Source organism: Nothobranchius furzeri, chromosome 14 (genome assembly GCF_043380555.1).
Source record: "Nothobranchius furzeri strain GRZ-AD chromosome 14, NfurGRZ-RIMD1, whole genome shotgun sequence".
Lineage (NCBI taxonomy): Eukaryota > Metazoa > Chordata > Actinopteri > Cyprinodontiformes > Nothobranchiidae > Nothobranchius > Nothobranchius furzeri.
In genome coordinates this window covers 17,498,085-17,517,699 of record NC_091754.1, presented here as the reverse complement: position 1 = coordinate 17,517,699, position 19,615 = coordinate 17,498,085, and the positions used below count along the sequence as shown (strand labels likewise).

The 19,615-nt window shown below is 41.5% G+C and overlaps 2 protein-coding genes across 2 annotated transcripts in view; one reads left to right on the top strand and one right to left on the bottom strand.

The window, feature by feature from the left end:
- sacs2 (sacsin molecular chaperone 2) overlaps positions 1–17,316 on the bottom strand; it is a 29,303-nt gene extending 11,987 nt beyond the window's left edge. Inside the window, exons 1-7 of the mRNA XM_015966687.3 lie at positions 17,216–17,316; positions 8,981–9,026; positions 4,933–5,020; positions 4,464–4,575; positions 4,126–4,272; positions 2,607–4,029; positions 543–631 (exon numbers count right to left, since the gene is read on the bottom strand). Coding sequence (XP_015822173.2) covers positions 543–631; positions 2,607–4,029; positions 4,126–4,272; positions 4,464–4,575; positions 4,933–5,020; positions 8,981–9,009 — 1,888 coding nt within the window. The 5' untranslated portion in view covers positions 9,010–9,026; positions 17,216–17,316. The remainder of the gene's footprint in view (positions 1–542; positions 632–2,606; positions 4,030–4,125; positions 4,273–4,463; positions 4,576–4,932; positions 5,021–8,980; positions 9,027–17,215) is intronic.
- Positions 17,317–17,495: 179 nt separating this feature from the next.
- LOC107390136 (zinc finger protein 436) lies at positions 17,496–19,387 on the top strand. The gene is made up of 2 exons (XM_015966689.3): positions 17,496–17,621; positions 17,867–19,387. The coding sequence occupies exon 2, from the start codon at positions 17,892–17,894 to the stop codon at positions 18,942–18,944; it is 1,053 nt and encodes a 350-aa protein (XP_015822175.1). The 5' UTR covers positions 17,496–17,621; positions 17,867–17,891; the 3' UTR covers positions 18,945–19,387.
- Positions 19,388–19,615: the final 228 nt, after the last annotated feature.

The following is a 19,615-nucleotide window of genomic DNA, read 5'->3' as shown; positions in this document are numbered from 1 at the left end:
CTCTCGGTCGGAGAACAAACTCACTAACACACACACCTATCTCCAGCGGTCAATAGGCAAACAGGCGGGGTAGACCCTGGACAGGTTGCCAGTCCAACGCAGGGCAACACACACACACACACACACACACACACACACACACACACACACACACACACACACTCCTAAGGATAATTTAGACATACCAATTACCGACCAATTAACCTGACAGTTATGTTTTTGGACTGTGGGAGGAAGCTGGAGTACCCGGAGGGATCCCACGCATGCACAGGGAGAACATGCAAACTCCATGCAGAGAGGCCCCAGGCGAGGATGTAAACCCAGGAGCTTCTTGCTGCAAGGCAACAATGGTAACCACTGCACCACTGTGCAGCCCGAAGGCACACTAATGACCATTTTAGGCAGAATTTTTAAGTTTGAAATAAGATGCACTAAAATGCCAAAATAATGACAACACTTGTCTACAGTACACAATCTGCCACTCATTTATACAGTTTATGAGGGATGACTTGCCCTTTATACATAAGATTAAGAAAACATACGTTGTTTGGCCAGTTCTTTCAGGTGGGTTGTGCAAGTCGAACCAAGATCATGTGGGATGAAGAGGTGTTTGCAGTATGGGAGCAGGGTTCTGGGAAAACAAAACAAAAGTATTGTCAATATAGTAACAAATAAAATCTAATTTCTTAGTTACACTAGGAAAAATAAATGAATAAACCTACAAATTCCAATCAAGCTGAAATATAATAGTTTTACCAGCTGACCGTTTATGAAATAATCTTTAAAGACCCATTTCACTCTTTTTTTTCTACCCATTTGCAGTAGTCTCAAAAGCAAATTAATGTCTTTGGACTCTGTGGGGAAAAAAGCTCTCATGCTCCATTATCAAGAGGCTGGAGTTAGCTAAAACAGAGGGAAGCAGAAGACAGAAAGTTTAGGAGTCTTATTTCCTGATATTAGGAAATGTCGCCTCTGATTGGCTAACTGCAATGCAATTCTAACACGGACTCTGTTTTGCAATGTTGAATTTTTATCCCCACAAATAACACAAGCCTAAAGGAGTTGCTAATGCTAGTTGCTAGCTTCTACTAGCCGAGATGCACTCCGCTTTCTCCTGGGTGCTAAATCAACAACAGCCTCCTCCCATCGCAAGCCAAGATGGGTGAGTCCATGAATGCTAATTTACAGTGTGACTTAGATCTGACAGACTAGCCAACGATTTGCCCGTTTATTTTCCATCAGCATCTAATGCTGGAAGTGGGGTAGAAGACTATTTTTGCATTCAGCCTGTATGTTAAACTCAGAGTGACCCAACATTTTTCAAATACAAGTAAAAATGATTTCTCAGTGAATTTGGTCTTTAAAATAAATACAAAAAAAACAACAACTTTGAGTTAAAGGTTGAATATGAAACACAGCCACTCTGGTGACATCTGGTGTTTAGAGGTGGTAGTGCAACAACAGCACATGTTTTCCAGCTGTCTGGGTGTTCGTTCACCGCTGACACGTGAAGTGACCAGCCAGCACCATGTCCAGTGACAAATTGTACAGGGTAAGGACTCATTTCTACTAAGAAGTTTATTTTACAACAGTATTTACTGTTAAAACATCTTCTGGGCTCAGAATCAGCTGCTTAACTTGTCAAGTCCACCATTTTACACAGTCCCAGCCTCGCCTTGCCAAGTGGACTTTTTAGTGCAACAGTGGCCTCTAGTGGCTGGTAGATGTAAACATAACCCCAGTGTCATGCTAGACAAAATTTAAATTAGATTTTTTTATTTATTAATATGGCTTTTAAAGGAAAAAAACTGTACATTCATTCTGCACACCTCTAAACGCCCTGTGGATGTATTATTTGTTTCACAATATAGCTTTTTGATTAAAATTTTCCATATTCCACCTTTAACCAACATACATAGAGAAAATAACATTGTCTTGCCACCCTTATTGTCTAAATAACACACACAGAACTGAGGTAACTTACAAAACAACACATTCTAACACCCTAAACGTCGAAAAATGACGTGGTGTGACCAAGCGTTTGTTTCCGATGCGTTGGGAGCTCCTGCATGTCGGGAGGCGACGCGCTGTGCTAGAGCGTCTGTATCTGACGCCCGTAGTAAAACGGACATTTCACCGAATTGTGACCTTTCCCCTCTTGCTATTTAACCTTCCCCTCACCCCCACCCTAACCTTAACCAACTTACGCATGCAAAGCTTTGTTCCGCCTTTCATCTTTCCTCTCAAACACGCTTAACGGAAAATTTAGACTGACATACTAGGTTAAGGTTAGGAAGGGGTGCGGGGAAGGTTAAATCACTTGAGGTTAGAGGTGAAATGTCGGTGAAATGTCCGTTTTACCGCGGGCATCAGATACCGATGCTCTGGCACAGCGCGTCGCCTCCCGACGTGCAGGGGCTCCCTACGCATTGGAAACAAATGCTTGGTCACACTGCGTCATTTTTCGACACTTAGGGTGTGAGAACATGTTGTACAAAAAGGTATGCATAGATAACTTTGAGGAGTCTTGATATGCAGATACAATTTAATGTGAATAGGAAAGTGTTCAATGTGTGGTTTGAATCAATTCCCAAAATGTTTCCTACCTTGGAAAATGTTTACTGCTAATCAAAGCTGTATCCTCATCTCTGTTTGTGAAAGATCTGAAAGAGCCATCGCTGAGTGGGAGAAGTTGAAGACCATTCAGTTCTTTGTACTGTCCATCACTCAATATGTACTCCAAAAGACAAAGTTTGTCTTCTCTAGAGAGGTTATGCACACCAGTTCTGTGGAGAACTTTCCTGATGTAGCTTGGAGTCACTTGTTTAAGAGTAGTTTGTGGAAAGGCCTTAATGGCTCTAACAACACTGGCTTGTAACGTGACAAGGTTCTCTCCACAAGAAACCAAAGTTCTTTCAATGGCAGCCAGCACGCTGGTATTTGTCGGGCCGTTGCAGGGTAGCACAGCCTCTGACAGACAAATGAACTTCTTTTCATCTTTAGCAAGAGAGAGGACTGGTAGATTCTGCTTGAACAAGTGATGAAAAACTTCCATAGCGACAGTGTGCCATTTCTCTTTGTGCTGCAGGCGATCGAGATCGGGCCACAGGCTGTACACAGACGAGACGGGGAGGACGTGTTGTTGGCAAAGTTTGATGGCATCTTGAATGATCATTACATATGCTTTAGGGAGCACCTCCTTCATCAGCAATTCATTCCACAACGCATGTTCGTCATGTTTCTGGTCTTCTTCCTGCCACTTGATGTGTCTTCTGTTGTCAGTCAGGCCAAAGCAGGCGTTGACATGAACTGGGAGACCAGTGTTATTGGACTCATTGTTTGGGAGAGGGAGAAAGCAGCTCAGTCGACCCCCGCTATAGTCTTTCTCCTCACCCAGGGGGAATGCCAAGTCAACTCGAGGTAAAAAACTCAACTTTTTGGCAAGAACATCAAGATTTTTTTCATGACCCTCCTTCATGGTGCAGGTTGTGACAAGCCATTTGGTTTCATTGTGGTCTTCTGAGTTGTGGGTTATCAGCTTGAATCTCGTCAACCCCTCAATCACTGACTTTTTCTTTTCTGGCAAGGCGGCCTCTGTGTGGACTGAAGATTTAATTTCAAGTCTGACGGTAAGAGTGCCGTCAACATCAATGTGTATCAAAGACAACGAGCTTACACTTTTCAAGAAGAGGAGACTTAAGCTCGCATCTGCAATGAAGCTATCAAAAAGCTCAACCACCTTATCGGAATTGTACAGATTATCTGAAATACCAGATTTCTCGTTGCGTAAGGGGAATCTGAAAATTGTCCCAGGAAAGTATTGATCCTCTATGATCTTCGACCATTTCTGTTTGCCTACAACTGAAACGATGTCTCGAAAAGGTTTGAACTGATCTTGAGTTTTCATCAGAGCTTCTTGGTGTTCAGCGTCATCCAGAGACCACAGGAAGCCTCCATTTCTGTCCCCGAATATTTTTTCTTGGGGGTCCAACAGTCCAAGGTGTTCTGAGCTGAATATACTTGGCACATCTGTTAAAAATAAATTATATTCGTCATCATTAAAAACACTCTTGAACTCAGACTAGTAATGGAAGCATTGTAACAATAAGATAAAAACAGTTTTACCTGTTATGTGGTAAACAGAGTTGAATCCAATTCCAAATCTCCCAATTTTGTTTGGGTCATTGAGCTTGCCGCTCCTTCCTGCCTTCTGGATTCTTTCCCAGTCTTCAGCAGTAAACACTGCATCATTGTAGGCGTAGAGAGCCGGACCTTTAACAGAAATTTGATATAAAAATGCCAATCTTATCATTTATTGGTGTCATTTCCTTATAATTGCCTAATTTCGAATCCTAGCTTTAGTTGGGCAAGATAAAAAATATTAATGTAAGATCCTCTCTGATGAAACATTGCTGGTGTTTAAGAAAATCAAAACTTGAAACTCTAATTTAAAACATATTTACCTTGGTATTTTCCCAGCTCATCAGTCCATAGAGACTCAGTCCCATAGCTCCTTTCATCATGAATGAAAACCACTTCTGTAGCTTGAGCATCATCTGCATTTTGAATTAGCTCCTGTTGATAAATAAGTCATAAAATAAGACGTCACAACAAATCAGCACAGATATACTGTTCAAACCAGAACAGATTAGAAACCAAATAGGTGATGCTTTGAGTTGCTGAGGGGGAAAAAGTTATGAATGTTTCGTGGGTTTATTCCTAAAATAATTGGAAGAAAGTGGACAAGGAAAAAAATTAAATAAAAAAAGATGTAACAGGCCAGCAAAGGCATCTAATGCAAATAAAAGGGACCTCATCTATGACCTTTGACATAACACCTAAGGAATTATGCCAAACGTTTGGACTATATGCTTGGTTTTATTCCATCACAGGGAAAAAGTATTACAGAAAGCAACCAAACAAGATATAAACCTTCAAAATCTGTCCGCCATCGGGATATCGACGCAGAATATCCTTCAGGTAGTCGATGAATGGTGGAGCTGTGGCTCCGAAGACAGTCCTGGACAAAATGAGAAAGAAAAATAAAATCTAAAACTAACCCAACTGGAGTTTGAGTGTGTCGTACAAAATATATTCCAGGCAACAATTTATTGATTGAGCTGAATCTGGTTAGTGAAAAGTTAAAACTGCCTGAAGTAAGAAGGACATCTAGTGGTCAAATGTGGGTACTGCACCAATTTTAAACGAACTTGTTCACTCCCGTTGCAGAAGATTCTAGATGACGAGCGGAGACGATTCATGCACAGTATGTTAAGTAGACAAGTACAGTTCACTGTAATATTGAGTTATTGGTCATTTAAAAAGTACTGTGAGATATTTTCAGATAGGGTGACCATATTTCCATTTCCAAAAAAAGAGGACAGGGGATCTGTGCCTATGACATCACACCATGGCAACGCCACACAAACCACGTTCGGACCTACTTTTTTGTAAGAAGGTTCTGTTTTGCCTTGGCCCCCAAAATGCCTTGAAATGGCCCTGGGTGTGTGTGATTGAGTTTTGAAGGTGATCTGAATTGTATCAGATGTATAAATATTGCATGTGTATAACTTAGTTTTATAAATATGTAGTGGAGATAAATCTACCTACATTTTACTTTTCAACACTTTGTTTTGTTTTCTTGTTTTTATTGAACTATTTTCCTGTCCTGTCTGTCTCTCATCTTCCTGCATCTCCTCTAAACTCTCCAGAAAATCTGCTGCCTGGATTCTTACTTTTTCACCTCATCTGTTACATTTGAGCAGATCAAAGGGATCTCCTGATCGCAAAGCGGAGAGCGCGTTTCGATGCTGCGTCGGTGAGGTGAAATCACCGCAGCACAGGTGATGAGCTCCACAGTAGCAGAGTGCTTCAGGCACAGATAAGACAGAAAGTAGAGAACATGTGCGGACATGAACGATCGTGTGTTAATTATAGTTTTTTTGGTTGCGCCACTTTGAGAATGGACCGAGCGCTGCGCACCAACGATCAGCACTCTGCCGCTCTCTGTGCTCTCCGCTCAAAAGAACCCCTGGTAGCTGAGAGTCCATAAATGATGTGATATAGGTAGAAACGTTTTTTCCGGCTCTCCCTGGATGTGTAGGATATCCAGCTCCCCCATAATTCGATCCCTGCTCCTGGATGAAAAACCGGACATTTTCATCAATACAAGAACCCCCCTCGGATGCCCCGGACAGAGAGTGAAAAGTGGACATGTCCAGGGAAAAGAGGACGTATGGTCACCCTATTTTTAGGGCAGCTTTTTGCTTCCAATTCACTGTTAGCATTGTTAGCTCAACATTAGCCTTTAGCCTTCTTTAATCAATATTAGAGTGAAACAAAAAGATGCTGTGGCTTTTTAGGGAGTACAAGAAAAAACTTTTGGGTGACTACTTTTACTTGCTAACACACCATGCACAGTAGTATTTATTACATTTGTGTTGGCATTCGTTTACGAACCAGAGTGGACAGGCAGGGAGTAAAGAGACATACACCACAAGCAAGGAAAGAGAGTGAGGGGGGAACAGAGAGACAGCAGTACACAACAAATAAACAACCAGTACAAGACAATGGCATCAACATGATATATATAAAAAAAGAAGAAAATGAATAGAAATCTACAAGAATAATGGAATGGGAACTGTTAGATGGCATTGTCCATATTTATAGTAGCATGTACCTCTGTGTGTGTGTATAATATGTGTGTTTGTGTGATTACCTATGTGTGCCAGTCTAAGTTGGGTGTCTGAAAGTGAATTTGTCACTTTTCATTGGTTGAGTTTGGTTTTTCTCCCAGCTCCAGTCACACACAGCAGCTTCCCATCATCACCTATTCTCTTTGTGATCAACTCCCACAGCACACTGTCCCGTTTTTATTCAATCCTTATGCATTTCTGTTTGCCTCTTTTCTTGGCTTTCTTTTGTTTATTATACTCTTAGTTTACCCACCAAATTTCTAGATCAGTGGTGCCCAATCCCGGTCCTTGAGGGCGGGTAGCATGTTTTAGTTTTTTTCTTCTGCTCAAACACACTTGACACACTTCAGTGGTTGAATCACCTGTTAAGCAGCTCCAGAAGCCTGTTAATCACCTGCTGATACAAATCAGGCGAGCTGAAGCATGAAAACAACTACAGCATGTTGCAAACTGGCCCTCCACATGTAGGATTGGGCACCCCGTCCAGATTATTCACCTGCACCTTGGGTCCAACGTACAGTCAGGTCCATAAATATTGGGACATCGACACAATGCTAACATTTTTGGCTCTATACAGCACCACAATGGACATCAAATGAAACGAACGAGATGCGCTTTAACTGCAGAATGTCAGCTTTTATTTGAGGGTATTTACATCCAAATCAGGTGAACGGTGTAGGAATTACAACAGTTTGCATATGTGCCTCCTACTTGTTAAGGGACCAAAAGTAATGGGACAATTGGCTTCTCAGCTGTTCCATGAACAGGTGTGTGTTATTCCCTCATTATCCCAGTTACAATGAGCAGATAAAAGGTCCAGAGTTCATTTCAAGTGTGCTGCTTGCATTTGGAATCTGTTGCTGTCAACTGTCAAGATGAGATCCAAAGAGCTGTCACTATCAGTGAAGCAAGCCACCATTAGGCTGAAAAAAAACAAAAGAAACCTATCAGAGAGACTGCAAAAACATTAGGCATGGCCAAAACAACAGTTTGGAACATTCCCAAAAAGAAGGAAACACCCTTCACAACAGTTGGCCAGATCAAGAACACTCTCCAGGAGGTAGGTGTATCAGTGTCAAAGTCAACAATCAAGAGAAGACTCCACCAGCGTGAATACAGAGGGTTCACCACAAGATGTAAACCATTGGTGAGTCCCAAAAACAGGAAGGCCAGATTAGAGTTTGCCAAACAACATCTAAAAAAGCCTTCACAGTTCTGGAACAACATCTTATGGACAGATGAGACCAAGATCAACTTGTACCAGAGTGATGGGAAGAGAAGAGCATGGAGGCGGAAAGGAACTGCTCATGATCCTAAGCATACCACCTCATCAGTGAAGCATGGTGCTGGAAGTGTCATGGCGTGGGCATGTATGGCTGCCAGTGGAACTGGCTCTCTTGTATTTACTGATGATGTGACTGCTGACTAAAGCAGCACAATGAATTCTGAAGTGTTTCGGGCAATATTATCTGCTCATATTCAGCCAAAAGCCTCAGAACTCATTGGACTGCGCTTCACAGTGCAGATGGACAATGACCCAAAGCATACTGCAAAAGCAACCAAAGTTTTTTTGAAGGGAAAGAAGTAAGACTGTTTTGCAATGGCCAAGTCAGTCACCTGACCTGAATCCGACTGAGCATGCATTTCACTTGCTGAAGACAAAACTGAAGGGAAAATGCCCCAGGAACAAGCAGGAACTGAAGACTGTTGCAGTAGAGGCCTGGCAGACCATCACCGGGGATGAAACCCAACGTCTGGTGATGTCTATGTGTTCCAGACTTCAGGCTGTTATTGACTGCAAAGGATTTGCAACCAAGTATTGAAATGTATAAGTTTGATTTATGGTTCTTATTCTGTCCCATTACTTTTGGTCCCTTAACAAGTGGGAGGCACTAATGCAAACCGTTGTAATTCCTACACCGTTCACCTGATTTGGATGTAAATACCCTCAAATAAAAGCTGACAGTCTGCAGTTAAAGCACATCTTGTTCGTTTCATTTGATATCCATTGTGGTGCTGTATAGAGCCAAAAATGTTAGCATTGTGTCGATGTCCCAATATTTATGGACCTGACTGTAAACTGAAATGTGACTGGAGAGTTATTTGATGCTTAAAAGGGGAGGAACTATGATGCAGTACATTTATTCTCCATTGTTTAAGATGTTGAACAATGAGAAGTGACATCACAGTGTGTTACAGCTCTCTGAACGTCACTTTTAAAAGCCAAATACTGTATGAATTTATGCATTCTTGCAAGAAATAAAATGCAACATGTCTAAACTCACCGAGCTTTCTTCATGGTTTTCCCGCTCATCCTTCCTAGGCTGGTTTCTGTAACATACCCAGGGTTATGCAATTTATAATCCCATATTAACTCTTTGTGTTGCACTAAACATTCAAAGTGGTTTCAGACAACAATCAACTTGTTACAAGATCTTTACCATGAAACTCATGTTTTCAACTTCTTTCTGGGTTTACATTGGCAGTGGTGTTAAATTATGGGCCCTGGGGGCCACTATCCTGTGTAATGTACCAAAAGGGCCAATTTTCACCTATATATTGATCAACATAATAACCTTTCATCTATAACATAAATCCACTTTCTGTTTTGCCTTCTAAATCCAGAAGGTTCTGTTCAGCGCATGTTTACATTCCGTGTAGACAAAACATTCAAACAAACATTCTCACCCAAGGTTCTTGCACTCACTGTGTGAACGCCAGACACGCTGACGTCGTTAGGTCCGTCTTAGGGGGGCTTCAGCCCCCCTAAAATAATCACAAGCCCCCCTATCATTTTGAGTTTTTTTTAGGGCCGGGACTTTAACACGTTAATTATGATTAATTAGAAAAAAACGACACGTTAAAAAAAATTAACGCATTTAATCGCAGCTTGCATTTCGAGCACGGCGGAACCTTTGTCATTGCATGATTTCCTAGTAGACAGAATATCACTGACGCACACAACAATACACAGTGCTAATGGCTACTAAAACTGAATAAAAACGGAAAGAAGTTGCCTTGCTTGGGCTAATGCAGGATTTAGGAAACACGTCCGCCTCTTTTCTTAACTTGAAAAAACAAAAAAACTTCCAGACAACAACGGAGTCCGTGTCGCGGACATTTTTCAGAGATTGTCTCTGCCGCGGCTGCCCGCCCGGTGGCACCGGAAAATTTACAAAAGTTGCGGTAAGCTATATTTTTAACATTTACGTAACATCTGTGCAGCGCTGAAAGCACCAGACAGAATAATTCTGTGCCCTAACAGTAGTTTATGAAAGTAGTCAGACAAACGAGAGGCACCTGGCTGCCGCTGGGAGAACGCTCCGTGTTCTCACTACTCTGTAAACAATCACAAACAACGTGTCTTAAAGTTGAAAACAGAAGTTTTAGTTAAAACAGAAACACTCTGAAACTTTTCTGATGATTTTCTAAACAATTCTGTCGGGGTATTATGCTTCTGAGACGAGTCTCTGTCTAAACATCACATGCATTACTATCATTAAGCAGCGAGGTGTGTTGAAGCTGTCATCAGCTAAGGGGCGGATGCTTAAGTGCATCAGGGGAAGAGAGGAACGAGGAAGTTGTGATCAGGCTGGAGATCACACCAGATTCGCTGCTGCAGGTGTGAATCTGCGGGTCTGCAGCATCCTCTTCTTAACGTGACAGCAGAACTCTGCTGTTGAATTTCTGCCTCTGAATGAAAAGGGAACTTACCTCAGGCGAATGACACGCCTTTATTTGACCCTTAACCAATCAGAGTGAGTCATAGTAATATATTAGTGCCCCGCTTGTTTTCACCTGTGTGTGAATAAACATGGCTTCGGCCGCGGCTGAGAGCGGCAACGAGGTTTTCGTTCCGAAGAGGAACGCCTCGTCCATTATATGGAACTGGTCTGGTTTTTCACCAGATGACAAAGAGCATCGAAACGTCATTTGCAAGGAGAGCGTCAAGGCAAGTGATGGCAACACCACAAACTTGTTTAATCACTTGAAAAGAAGGCATCCCAAACAGTACAATGAGAGCCAGCTGGCAGCTAAAGCTAAAAAGCCTGCGGCTACAGCGGCAGCGGCTAGTGCTTCTTCCAGGCAGCAAACGCTAACAGAAACACACAAAAACTCACTCCCTACGACAGAGACAGCAGACGATGGAACAGCGTGACAGATGCAGTGACGTACCACTTGGTTAAAGATTTGTGTCCCGTGCGAACAGTAGGAGTGGGATTTAAGAACATGATAAAAACATTGGATCCGCGCTACGAGTTTTCCAGCCGCAAGTATTTTTTGAACATCGCCATTCCACCCATGTACGCTGAATGCAAAGTGAGAGTTGCAGAAAATATTCAGAATGCACAGTTTTTTGCTACCACAAGCGATCTCTAGTCCAGCCGCACATCAGAGCCGTATTTGAGCTTAACTATCCACTACATGAGCAACTGGGGGCTACATAGTATTTTGAACAAGTTAATGTTTGCACAATACGTTTGCAATTGACATGTTTGCACTTTAAATATGTTTACAATTTTAATTTATGTTAAGTTACTTGAAAAACGAGAAAAACTGATTTTGTTTCTCTCAGGGCTTTTATCATCTCTGGTGTGAGTTTAAAATATTAGTGTGTTAGCACTGTGTTGATTATCCCTAATATGAATAAATGTTTATTTATTCATTGTTTCTCTTCTTTAATACGCAATTGAAGTTATGCTATTCATGGATTAAAAATCGTGATAAAATCAAAATCGTGATAAAATATTGGAAAAATCATGATATTCTATTTTTGCCATATCGCCCAGCCCTACGTAGCGACAATGTAAAAAATAAATAAAAAGCCGTGAAAAGAGGCAGATGCCGATGCGTTACGTATGGAAGTCAAAGTGTGCCACATAATCACAAAAAAAGTAAAATATAAAATTTTAAATGAGATTTATATATTTATATATAATTAAAAACATTCCAAATATAATGAAAATTTCTAAATAACGTAAAAATACGAAGGAACATCTGTTAGTCAGGCTGAAAAGTTTGGGAACCACTGCTCTAAGTTGTAAGTGAATATCGTTTTAAAATATATTTTATGTGCAGTTTTTTAGGGCTTTTATGTTTTCTGTAAAGATTGGTGTGTTGAAAATCATTTAATGTTTTGCATAAAGCATGATGTTTTGGTTAGTAATTGATTGGAAGAATAACAAATGACTGAATTAAATAGTGGGGCGCCTCTGTCAGTGCGCCCCAGGGCAGCTGTGGTTACATCGTAGCTTATCACCATCAGCATAGGCGTCATTTTAACCGGGGACGCCGGGGACATGTCCCCGGCAAAAATTGTGATTGGCAGCTGTGTCCCCCCCACTTTAAAAAAGCCTGCTGATGAGGATTTTTGTTTTACCAGCTCAGATCTTATACCAGGGGTCGGCAACCTGTTCCCATCAAAGAGCCATTATTACCCGTTTCCCACAGTAAAGAAAACACCGCAGCAGCCGCAGCGTTGTGGGCGGGGCCTACCCTCAGACAGCAGAGAGCTGCTCACAACCAGGTGACAGCAGCAGGTACCGGTCGCTCGCATGGGCGTCGCACCCGTGGGGGATTCAACACCCACACCTTTCCAGCTGTTTTGCTCACCTCCACGCCAGTCTGGTTTCTTTATGTCGCACTCACTCTGTTTGCCTCATCTCCTTCTTCCCCTCCGCTTCTGACAGCCAATGTCGGGTTTCCAGGAGAGCAGGAGAGGGAGGGACGGAAGAGCTCGACTGAATTCATAATTTTACATCTTGACATTAGCTGTACAAAGTCTTGAGTTTGATAACGTGAAGAACAACAATTAGCAGAGGTTTATAACAGGCGCGGCGCCAGGTTTTCATTTTTGGGTGGGCCACGGTAATTCTGGACGGACCTTAATAAGCAGTGACTTAGTGAAGCAGGCAGGTCGCGCTAGAAAATTTAGTTTAAAAAGACGTCATAAATGTTTTCCCCCGTCATTTTAATTTCTAAAATATGAAGTAAAAACTCCCAATTTAATTTTTATTCATTTGTCATTAATATGTAGTCTACACCCGTGCGTTAAGTGGACCATCTTCCAGTAAAAGCAAAGCATCCAGCCCATCTCTCCAAATGCGTAAAATGTGCACCACAGCCGTTAGGCGCACCGTCAGCTGTCAGCCCAGAGAAGAGCAGAGCAAATAGAATAGAGGATCATTCTGTCTGGATGTGGATGGAGATTACATTTTACAGCAGCCTGATCATCATTTAAATAAAACCATCACCTGTCTTCTAGTCCATGCTATCAGCATTATTTTAATTGGTGTGTGTGTGTGTGTGTGTGTGTTTTCCACTTCAAACACTGGTCTAACCAACCAGACCAGCATGTCCAGTAACATATTAATGTTACAATTAAACAGTTTCACTTCATGTATATAGGCTAGGAACGTTTCACCTGCCGTGGCCCGACCGCTTTTGATCCACATAAACTTTGTGCGTGATCAATTCAAATGTTTCTACAGGTGCTCTCTGAGCTGAAGAGGCTGTTCTGCCTCAGACTGGATGCGTCATGCGTCTCCATATTAGAGACGGGAACAAGCGCTGTTCAGCCAAAGTTTAATAATTTCATAAAAAGAACATTTTTCCAAGCTCATCATGCGCATCAGTGTGCGTCGGGGTAATTCTTTCAAAACAGCCAGCATCCTTGAGTTTATCCATCAAAATACAGTCAAATGGAAATATCTGTAACCTGCCATTTAACTGTTTTGCCTTCTTGTGAAGATTGTTGCAAAGAGAAACAACTAAACTTGATTAACCCCAGAGCCACGCGCACTGCGCTGTACTTCTGACTGTAAATGAGGGGAAACGATTTAATCGGATCCTTTTCTTTTCAACATGGTTTAATGTTAAGTTTCATTCAGTACAAACTTTAGTTACACCAATCTAACGAGACAGAGCCTGGATTTGTATTCTGAACAGTTTAAACATGTTTAAAACGGAGACATGCGTGACGCGTCTAAAATTCGCACCTGCTCCGCTATTATGGAAATTAAACTAACAAGGTGAATAACATCAAATTATTTTAGGCACAGACAACATCTCCCACACTTTTGAAAATCTTGCAACGCGCCTGGTCGCTCGTGTACGTCAAAGTTATCTTTCATAAGAAGATAATCATAAAACGATTTATATAAAGATGATCCAGAAGTTGTAGCCCGTCTCTGCCTATACAATATTTTGATATTTTTCACCCTGTTGGTGGTTTTACTGAGCAGGTGCCACTTTTGTCATACGTTTCTTTTAAAAACATGTTTAGACTGTTCAGAATACAAATCCAGGCTCTCAGAACCAGAGCGCATGCGGGAAGGTTCCTCCCACTGAAGCGAGAGTTTTCCAAACCCGGTCTCTCAGAGAGACTTGTCACTTAGAAAATGTTCCCTGATTATGAAACTTTGGCTGAATAGTGCTTGTTCCTGTCTCCAATGTGGCGACGCATCCAGGAGCCGTCTGAGGAGAAGTCCAGAATCTCACATCCTCCAGCTCAGGAAGCGCCTATGATTACGCACAAGCGTGACGCGTCAACCCGGTCTCACAGTAAGACCGGGTTGACCTGTTCAGGTTTACGCAGACAATCTTTACATTTAGAATTAGCTTACAGATGTAAAATTAATGCAGTAAAATATAAAGCTTTTTATTTAAATATTCATTCATTATTTTATAAGCACAGAGAGCCGCATCAGATGGATGGAAGAGCCGCATGCGGTTCCAGAGCCGCCGACCCCTGTGCTAGCCTACTTTATTGTCCCCAGCAATTTTTAAACCCCACTCAAGTGTATGGTTATTGTCCCCAGCAATTCTGAAAACAAACTGACGCCCTTGACCATCAGTGTGTGAATGTGTGTGAATGGATGAATGATACACTGTAGTGTAAAGTGCTTTAGAGTCCTTACTCTGAGAGGTGCTATACAAGTGCGTATCATTTATCATTTATAGTGTTGATCAGGCAGAGCTTTGTTGCCAGCGTTCCACTGCATAATGGCTTCAAACACGTATATAAAAGTGTTAGTTTTTACGTAAACCATTGGATGAAATTACACAGACTGACTGAGCTCTAGTTACGGCGCTTGCAATAGTTTGTGTATGTGTATGTGTGTGTGTGTGTGTGTGTGTGTGTGTATGTGTATGTACGTGCGTGTATGTGTGTGTGTTTGGGGGAGGGTACATTGGAACTTTGTCCCCCCCAGTTTGAAAATCCTATCTGCGCCCCTGGGTCACACAATTTGTTAGTGGCTATCACATAATGTGACCATCTGCATCTCAGTAATAATGCAGATGTCTTTAATTTTCACTAAAGATAATAACAACAAAAGGCGTTTCGTGATGTTTGTGTCATTTTATTTCCCTTTTATCTCCACCAGTACATATGAGTGGCATTGGAGTGACAGAAAAAAAACATAGCAACCAGATAATCTGCAGTGGTTTCTAATAAAGTTAGGATGTAGATCACAACAATTTATTTCAATAAATGGAAGTTCTGAACATTTAACCCCCGGACCTCGCATGATGTAAAATCAATGTTTAACGTTAGCAAACATTTCTTGTCAAAGCCCTGGTTATCGCTGCATTTGTTGTCCCATTTGTTTGCAATAAACATTAACAATCCCTCTTTTTAATATCCATGGTTCGCACCGCACAACTTCCTCAAAGCTTACGTAGTTTACGGTTTTAACTTAGCATCTTCTTCTTTTATGCCAATTCAGGATGTACAGATGCAACAAAACTTAACACTGCCCCCTGGGGTCACAAATTGTGATGGGTCGCAGAATTTGGTGCATCAGTTGTGTTCCTCCTGAAAAGGTTTTGTTTTTGACCAGAAATATGATTAAATAATCGACGTTTTGACTAGTTTTATTTGAACATGTTTGACTACTGTCTTAGTGAGTTTTTTATATCATTTTTCTGCTTGCTTAAACTATTTTGCTACTTGTTTAAAAACGCAGGAATGTGATTCAAAATTACAAACCAGGAAGCAGAAAAATATTTAGATATAAACCAAGACATAAAAAGATTGTCTTTGTTCAAATGAAAGGTGTTAAAAACCATATTTCTTATATTTCTCTGCCCATAAATCATAATTTTGTAAGGAAGCACACAGATAAGAATGGTATAAGATAAGTATGGAAATACCACACAGACAGAGGAAAGCTCTACAAATAGTCATAAAGTCTGCAGAGAGGATCATAGGAATAAAACTTCTTTCCATGGACTATATGCACATACAATGCTGCCAAAAAAGAGCAGACCCATCATCCTGTGATGGGACTCATAACATCAAGAGATAATAAATAAAGTAATATTTAGGTCAATTTAACCCTTTACAGGTGGCCAGGACACTGTAATCAATTTTTGGCAAGGGAAATTATCATTTTTTATGGGGTGTTTATGATGATACAGTAGACAGTATGAGTAACATCAAGAGATAATACATAAAACCCTTATTTGGTCAATTTTAGCCTCCATGAAAAACTGAGTGATTCAATCACTTTTTGGCAAGTAAAAGGCCATTTTTGTTGTCTACAATTAAATCATCAATACATAATTTAAAGATATTTTGAGGCGTTTCTTATAGGTAAACAGGAGGGTGTAGTCTCTATTTGGCAAGTGACAATCTTAATTTTATGTGCTGAAGTGCTTTTATCTTGTTACTTTTAAATAGAGCAAAGATAGTAACCTACAGTGTCATTAAAGCCAAAGCTTGATCAGTTTAAATACTATTTTTCAAGTAAAAATGTGCCCCAAACTAGTTAACCGTGGCTCCATGTCAAGTAGACTAAAGAAAGGAAGGGGGAATAAATCAAATCGCTGGAGAATTGTTTATTTCCATTTATACAACGTTTGACTTTACATTTAATACAGGGCGCCATTTTACATTGTTTGTTTATTTTTTAGTATCAAAACTGTAACATAAAGAAAGCCAGTTCTTACCACAATCCATCTTTCAATCGCAAATATTGCAAAAAGGATTAATATATCCTCATTGTGAACGTTTAAGACAAATAGCAACACTTAAAACAACTTCTGAACTGGAAAAAACTAATATCCACGATAAACATCTGTTTAAGTACCGGACGAGGTTATCTCTGCTTTCTCAATGTCCATATTGCTAGATATGCTGAGTTTTAAGGCGCAATCCCGGAGAATTTCTTCTAGAAATGCAATTACCCTAACCGTGCGCGATCCCGCGGTGGCTAATCATTTTTTTGGCAGCGAGTCGCTTTTTGGCACAACACCGGGAACGTTTCATTTACAATTTAAGCACTGCATCAGGTGCACGGGAGCTGGAAAAACAGCTAGAACATCTGCTCCTCTTTCTTGAAGTAAACCACAAAATGTCCAAATTAAACTTCCATCAACAGTTTAACAGAGAATCTTATATAGACCCGTGTAATAATTAAGAAGTAATTAAAACGGGAAATAAAACAAAACGCGGGTAATATTTTTGCTCCAAACACGGCTGTGATGGTGTAAAAAGGTGAAAGGAATGACTGTACCTGGTCCATGGCCGTGGAGGATGATGAGAGGCTGTTACTCGGGTCCAGATGTGTTTTATAAGGCAGGACCAGGACGCAGCAGAATCGAAACTCAATAAACACCGGAAATCATGGCTGGTGGTTTTAGTTTCACGGAAACGAAACTTAAGGAAACACGTTTTCATGGCGACTTGTACTGTTTTATTTGGTTATAATCCGCACATATTTGTCGTTAAAACAGTTTGTTATAATAATCCCCCAGATTGTCGCTCCACCGCTAGATGATGCTGCAGCCTGTTTTAAACACACAACTCCAGAAAAACACGAGCTAGAAGTCCCTTCTTTGTGATTTATGCCCGTTTTGATGTGACTTAACGGCGCTGTGATGAACTCGAAGGCTTTTACTTTCTTAGGAGAAACGAACACGGTACGTTAGATTTCCGCACTTCAGCGCGCGGTCGCGTTTTTTTAATCAGTCACTTTGTTCAGGACCCATTGGGCCTAGCGCATCCTTCAGATCGTGATTATATTTTACCTGATCAAGTCTACAGGTAACTGGTGCGTGAGAGTTCTAAATGAGTAACGGAATAAAATCTGGCTGGGTGGAAAATCGGATGCTTTTTTATTGTTTTGGACGCAGAAACTGAAAGCTGCACAATTTTCCTCACTTAGATGAGCCTTCCTGTTTCCTGCCAGCATGCTGGATAAAACCGGTGACAAGGATCAGCAGCCTGAGGTTTGCTCAGACTGTGGATGCAGGTTAAACCCGCTGCAGCTCAAACCTGACCCCGATTCCTGCGACACTTCAGCTGCTTCACCTCAGGTGAACACTGACGGTCCGAGGAAATGTGCGGCCTGCCAGGCAGGAAGCAGCAGCGGCGGCAGCCCCCCGAATGGTCGGCGGCTCCAGCGTCGCACCCGCCTGGACCCTCACAGCTGCAACCTCTGCACAAAGACCTTCATCTCTTCAGCCCACCTGGCCCTTCACCTCAGCTCCCATAGCAAAGAGAGGAAATATAGATGTAGCACCTGTGGGAAGTTCTTCAGCCAGTCGGCCCACCTGGTGGCCCACAAGATGATCCACAGTGGGGACAGGCCGTTTAAATGTCCGGAGTGTGGGAAGACTTTTGGCCGTGCCTCACATCTAAAGACACACCGCCGGCTTCACACGGGGGAGAAACCCTTCAAATGCAGCTTCTGCGGCAAGGCATTCACCCAGAAGGCCGGGCTCCTGGCACACGTTCGTCAGCACACCGGGGACAACCCGTACAAGTGTGAGCAATGTGGAGCAGGGTTTCGCTCGTTACCACTCCTGCTCTCTCACAAGGCCCAAGAGGCTTCTGGACACACCAAACCAACGCCACCAGCTCCCACTCCTGCAGCCCAGCTCAGCCGGCCTCAGAAAACACCAAACAGCGCAGAGGATCTGAAGTGCGGCATCTGCTGCCGCACCTTCGTACATTCCTCGTACATCCGGCTGGACGTACACTTCAACAAAGGCCTGCGGCCGTATCACTGCAAGGTGTGCAACAAGACTTTCGTCAAGTTGGAAACATTCGTGAATCACTGCGACAAACACCTGAGTCAAAAAAAGGAGGAAAACGAGGTGAAATACAAAGTAGTGAGACCTCCTCTGTTTGTTCCGCTCTCCAGGCCTGAATCAGCGCACACCTTCTCCGCTCAGCCTTTATTCTCAGAGGTTAACACACGCTCCAAAGCTAAATCCAAGACTTTTACGACTGAGCCGTAACCAAGAGGATGAAGTGTGTCGAAATAGTTCTTTAACTGCATAGTTATAGCACATTACGTTTCAGTGTTTACAAGTAAACTTCCAGCAAACTTCTATTTAATGGAAACCAACAGTCTTAATTGTACAATTATTTTTATTTAAAACATTGTTGTAATTAATGGCATAATTCTTTAAAATTTTGAAAAATTAAAAGATTAAAACACTAGATTTACCAAATTAAAAGTATTAAATATGAGTTGTTAGAGACGCTTAATTCTTTTCACGTTTCAACCTCAATGTGCACCAAACAAGTACATTTATTGCATACTTTAGCATGCAAAGTGCCATTTCTGTGGTGTGCATTGTTCAAGTTGACTTTAAATTGTTAAAAATATAATAAAGTTAGACATTATTGTTAAAATGTTGTTAAATCCATAAACCCAACTGGTATTTGGTGTAATAATAAATGTTAGTGTAAATTAAAGTGACAATGTGTAGTTTTTTACCATTAATCTCTGGAAATATCCATCAAAATGTTGTAGTAAATGAATTAAAAGATGCCCATTTTTTGAATAACATTGCCAGTTTCATAACATAGAACCATACAAATCTCTTCTAAAATACATGGAGCGGGTCTAAGTCTCTGGGCGACGCCATATTGGATGCCATGTTTCCTTCTACAGAAACCCGTG